This window comes from Morus notabilis, unplaced genomic scaffold (assembly GCF_000414095.1).
Source record: "Morus notabilis unplaced genomic scaffold, ASM41409v2 Scaffold899, whole genome shotgun sequence".
Classification (NCBI taxonomy): Eukaryota; Viridiplantae; Streptophyta; class Magnoliopsida; order Rosales; family Moraceae; genus Morus; species Morus notabilis.
Genome location: NW_010359473.1, coordinates 78667 through 84401, shown reverse-complemented (window position 1 = coordinate 84401; position 5735 = coordinate 78667). Strand labels below are relative to the sequence as shown.

General features: G+C 36.3%; 1 protein-coding gene across 1 annotated transcript in view; it reads right to left on the bottom strand.

Moving 5' to 3' along the window:
• Positions 1 to 1471: 1471 nt before the first annotated feature.
• The window catches only part of LOC21387780 (protein CASP), a 38990-nt gene continuing 34726 nt past the window's right edge, over positions 1472 to 5735 (bottom strand). The window contains exons 13-19 of the mRNA XM_024163212.1: positions 3516 to 3596; positions 3124 to 3231; positions 2827 to 2970; positions 2631 to 2732; positions 2436 to 2515; positions 1962 to 2054; positions 1472 to 1870 (exon numbers count right to left, since the gene is read on the bottom strand). Of these exons, the coding sequence (XP_024018980.1) occupies positions 1816 to 1870; positions 1962 to 2054; positions 2436 to 2515; positions 2631 to 2732; positions 2827 to 2970; positions 3124 to 3231; positions 3516 to 3596 (663 nt within the window). The 3' untranslated portion in view covers positions 1472 to 1815. The remainder of the gene's footprint in view (positions 1871 to 1961; positions 2055 to 2435; positions 2516 to 2630; positions 2733 to 2826; positions 2971 to 3123; positions 3232 to 3515; positions 3597 to 5735) is intronic.

The following is a 5735-nucleotide window of genomic DNA, read 5'->3' as shown; positions in this document are numbered from 1 at the left end:
ATACTTTAGCATATTTAAAACAAATACAAGGAAATAACCTTTTTAACATAATGAAAACATTAAAGTCTTAACAAAAGAAAGCATATCATTAATTAAAAAAATTACCTCATTAAAAATTTTACCAAGCAAAACCCACTAGGATAAAATCTTAAAAAAGAAAACTTCTTAATTAAAAAATAGTTTTATGACATGTAAAATATATTAATAAAATTAGTTTTATACTTTATCTTCATTAATTGGGCCTTTATCGTGCTTTTAACGTGCCCGTACCCGTGTTTGTGCCGTGCTTTTAGCGTGTCGTGCTCTTAACATGCTTCATGTCTAAAAGTTGCATCAAACTCAACCCATTTAATAAACGAGACGGGCAAAGCCCATTTAATAATCATATCGTATCGTGCCGTGCATAGTTTTTAACGTGCCGTGCTCATGTCGGCCCGTCAGACCCGGTCTATTTTAACATCTCTACTCATGTAACAGCGAGAGTACATAAACCAAATGATCTTAGTTTGTCAGATTTTCCTTCCAAATTCCAATTAATCTTCATCTTAATCCTCAAGTTCTAGGGGTATTTAAAAAGAAGAAGGTAGGGTATTACTACGGATAGTGCATGTTTGTAAAAGTTAAATCAAGTCAAAGTCTTCTTTATCTAGTTTCGATGGCACAATACATAATCCTATTTGTAAGATAATTTTACACCCCATATTATAAAATTCTAGTTAAAAGGAAGGGGAAAATTTTTTTTGATACTCGAGTTTAAGTACCTTTAATTATTTAAATTCCGTTGTCCTTCAATTTGAAACTACACACTATAGCTCTCCCTAAAATTAAAAAATAAAAATACTATTCAACGTCATGAAAAGGAAAAGTGAAAAATCAAATATGCAAGATTTTCCCATTTCATATGTCATAGATCTTTCTAGAGGACAAAACATGAATGCAATTTGATTTTGCTGTGACAACCAAGAAAACCCGATATTCTTCTTTTAAAAAAAAAGAGACAGTACACTAATTGAAATATTGTTTGTTTCATGATATGTTAGGATTAGCAAAATCACCTAGTAATTAGTACAATGATTTTTACGTTTCATATTACAAAATTACACAGTGATCATTACAATGATTAATTTTTGTTATTTGTGAAATATTTATCTCTATTTTTTTTTAAAACTTGACATTCGTGAAATACAGTTCCTTTTTTTTTTTTTTTTGGCATTTCACATGCAAATTTTGTGCATTTCTTTTTCCGTATCACAATAAGATGATCAAGCTTATGTGCCACTGTCAATATCCCTAACAGCTCAAGATTTTTACATTTTGCTCTTGATTCATAACTTTTTTAATTAAATAATTACACTAATAAAAAAATATTTAATAAGAATAAAGAGTAAAAATCTAAACTCATACACTCTTAAAGATAAATTCTCTATTTTGTTATTTAATTTAATAAAAAGGAAACAGATAGTTGAGGCAATTGGCCAGTCCAAAGTAAAATAAAAAAAGACTTCAAATTTGGTCGTATTCTTCTCTAGCCATGATAGAAACAAAAAGGGCATGTTTTTATGATTTGATCAAAATGCTAGTTAATGCATCAAAAGCATAGACATTGAATCGACTGAATGATCCAAACGAATTACACTAAATTTGAATTCCCAAGAGTTCTTTTGCAACGCCTGGACATGCATTAAAGCTTCAACACGATTTAAGTTTAGTATGGCCACTATATGCATTGAGCAGTCCGAGTTTGACAGAGAACCACAGAGATGATCTTTTGTCATATTTACACTGTATAGGAAACTTATATGTTTTGCATCAATCCTAGAGGGCATGTGGGAGGTTCAAGTGTTTGTCTCCAACATCCTCCGCACCGTTGCTGCAGAAAAATAAAAAAAAAAGTGTCAACAATGCTGAGAGGATAAAGAGCAATAATGGCTGCCACAGCGCGTAGATAAGTAGATGAATACCCTAGGTAGCTCAAAGCCGACATTCTGTAGAGGCAGGTGAAAACTAGTACGTGCAACCCGATGGTGTAGAAAAATGCAAAAGTTCTAGCATACCTGCAAGGATAAAACAAAACTAAATTTATATAGACTCTAGAAAATTAACTTGTACAATGATAGAGGACATTAAAAAGAAAAATATTGGGAAAAATTAAGAACACGAAAAAGCATCTGATGTAAAGAAAACGACAGACTAAATCAATGCAATGGATTTACAAATGGACATGAGACGTTTATTTTCCTGCAGGACGAGGGCCATGGCCCATGGTCTTGAAACTTAAGTAGGTAGGTCAAATTTGTTAAGAGGTCTCATGAAAAGGGGGATAGTTGTGATTGAGGATGCCTTATCGTAGATGTAGATAATTCATGGAATGAATAACGGAGCAAATAATTTATTCAGCACATTCTGAGCCATCATAACAAAAAAGTACATCTTACTTGTTTCCCAGAAGAAACCGTCCACTGCTAAGTGTGATTCTATCCCTGAAACCCAACTCCTTGTACCTTTGATCCCTTTCCTAAGAACAAGAAGTTAAAGTATTCTCTCTTACGCAACATTAAAAAAGGTAAAGGCTAAGAACGCATAGTTCAATATCACAAGCTTTCCAAATTCGCCGAAGGAAAAGAATAAACCTTTTTGGAGAAAGCTGCAAATGGATTTATGTCATCCTCGTAGATCTTCTTGTACTTTGATTCAACATCTGAGGTGAAACCACTTTCAAGATCCTCCACATGCTGAATACCAAACAAGAAAAGAGGGGGGAACAAAAGACGTAGCTTAAATAAAAATCACTAGCTGTAATTTAAAAGATAATATAAAGAAAAATACCTTCTTTGATCCTCTAGAAACTACTTTCTCAAGATTGTAGTCCTGAACGTAACGAATCTTTCCATAAAGTTTGACATTATCAGCTTTTGTCTTTTCCAGTTCAGCTGTCAGCTCCCCAATCTTCTCCTTCAACCTTCTTGTTTCCTAGTGCATTAGAATTAAGAAATGTTACAATAGTGAACCTTGATATCAAATTCGGCAAAAGTTCAAAAAAAAAACAAAAAAACAAAAACGAAAGTGATGTTTTCCGTAACATTAAGCAAGCGGAAAAAATTCTAACCATTTTGGAAGACATACCTCCTCTGTCTCTCGCAACCGTGCCCTAAATCGATCTCGCTGATTACAAATAACCTTAAGCATGGAGCTTTGGTCTTGATCTGATGGAACGTGTTTTTGATCTGTGCTCTGATCCAAAAGAGGTATTAGGAACTTGTTAATGAGAAAGGAGAACAATCAAATAAACAAGTATAGTAACCAATTGTGCAAGAACAAGACAATCAGTTAAACTATAACCTTAAACAGAACGTTCCTAAAACCTATGTACAATTACCAAATAAATACTTTGCCATTTGGAGGAGTAAATTGTCATGACATTCAGCATCAATCAGATGTTTGTTAGTGTCAATGCTTATTCTTATTACTAAAAGCTAGGGATTAAACATGGCAAAAGACTCTGAAAGGAAATATACCTCAGATAGCTCACTGCCCCTTGCCTCTGAAAGATCCCAATCTTCAAAAAGAGTGCTCTTTTGATCTTTGGAGTTATAACCCTGCATCAGAGGTGTGGAAGAATGTGTTTTACACGTGTATAGACTAAATTAGGAAAGTTTGAATATAATAGTTAGTTTCCTATTTTAGTGTGATATCCCACATGTTATGGGATGTGATTGCCGTTTCTATAGGCTAGGGGTTCTGTCGAGAGGGATTTTAGGCTGTTAATCAATTATGAAAATTAGTTTTAACAATTCCTGATTTTCAGGGATTGTGGTAGATATCCTTTCCTATTTTCTCTCTATGTAAACTCTATAAATACTTAGCCATGTAATTATTCAATATACGAAATATTAACAGATAATTTTTCATCCCTAGTTTGCGTCATGGTATCAGAGCCCTAGGACGACTCTCTGGGATTTCACGCCGCCGCCAAGCAGCCTTTATTGCTGCCGTTCATCCACGCCGCCAAGCAGCCTTCATTGCTGCCGGTCATCACAGCATCATTCTATTTTTTTTTTCCTCTTCTTTCCTATCTTTGAAATCTGCTTGAGCAGCCTTCATTGCTGCTTTTCTTCCCCTTTATTCAATCATGTCCGATTCTGAACCCAAGACCACCAGCCCTTCCTTGACTACTGAGGATGTTTCTCCTACCCAGAAAACCGGAGACTTGCAGAATATTAGAGCCTCTTATCGACTCAATGGGAGGAACTATCTCAAGTGGTCACAAGTCGTTCGCACATACCTCAAAGGAAAGGGAAAAAATAGCCACCTGCTTGGGATTGGACCAGCAAAAACAAACCCCGGATTTGTGGCATGGGATGAGGAGGATTCAATGATTATGTCATGGCTGTGGGATTCAATGGAACCATCCATTAGTGATACTTGTATGTTTCTGACTAGTGCGAAGGGGATATGGGATTACATTCAACGTACCTATTCAAAGGCACATGATGCAGCCCAGGTGTATGAGATAAAGATCAAGACAAATGGAATGAAGTAAGGAGACAAGACTGTCACAGAGTATGCCAATTTTCTGCGGATCATGTGGCAGGAATTGGATCACTATCGAGTGTTCGAGATGAAATGCCCGGAGGATGCAGCAATTCTCAAGAAATATATTGAAGGTGACAGAGTGTGACTTCTTGGCTGGATTGAATTCCGAATTTGATCAAGTTCGGTTACAAATACTCAGTAAGGAGGAGGTTCCTTCACTGGAAGAGACCATCTCAATTATTCGTGGAGAGGAGAGCCGAAGGAATGTGATGCTAGAAAAACCAGGTGGTATGGAAGGGTCTGCTCTGGTGACTAAATTGGAACATCAGGAGAAGAATAAGGATGACCAGCCAAGGAATTCAGGAAGGGAGAACCAGAGAAGGGAAAATCGAGATACTTTGTGGTGCACCTACTGCAAGAAGTCGAGGCATACCAAGGAAAATTGCTAGAAGTTGAATGGCAAACCTCCAAGGCTGAAGAAGGACCGGACAACAAGGGATTCAAGGGAGATGAGATAGGGTTCAAAAGGGATGAGATTGAAAAATTACGGAGTCTATTGAGTTCTCTTGAAAAACCATCTGGAGCTAGTTCCTTAGTTCTCTCAGGTAAACCAGTGATTTCTTATGGATTGCACACTTCTGACAAGTTTTTTGATGATTCTTGGATATTAGATTCCGGAGCCACGGACCACATGACACATTCCTCACATTTTATCCGTACATATACTCCTTGTCCGAGTAATAGGAAGATTATTGTTGCAAATGGAGAATTAGCTACAGTGGCAGGTTTATGAGACGTTTATATTAATCCCTCTGTGGTCCTTAAAAATGTCTTGCAAGTGCCGAAGTTATCAGCTAATCTTATTTCCATTCAAAAACTTACAACTGATCTTAAGTGTTGTGCAATATTTTTCTTGTCTCATTGTGTTCTTCAGGATCAGGCCTCGGGGAGGAAGATTGGACTTGCTAAGGAAATAAATGGTCTCTACCACCTGGAAATTTCAAGGAAAACCGCCAGTAACTTGCATGCGTCTCTTCTCAGTTCTTCCAATAAAGATGCCATTTGGCTTCACCATTATCGTCTTGGTCACCCGTCCTTTAGAGTCCTATAAATTATGTTTCCACAATTGTTCATAGGATTTGATATTTCTAAGTTCCATTGCGATGTTTGTGAACTAGCAAAACATACTCGTGTTTCTTTCC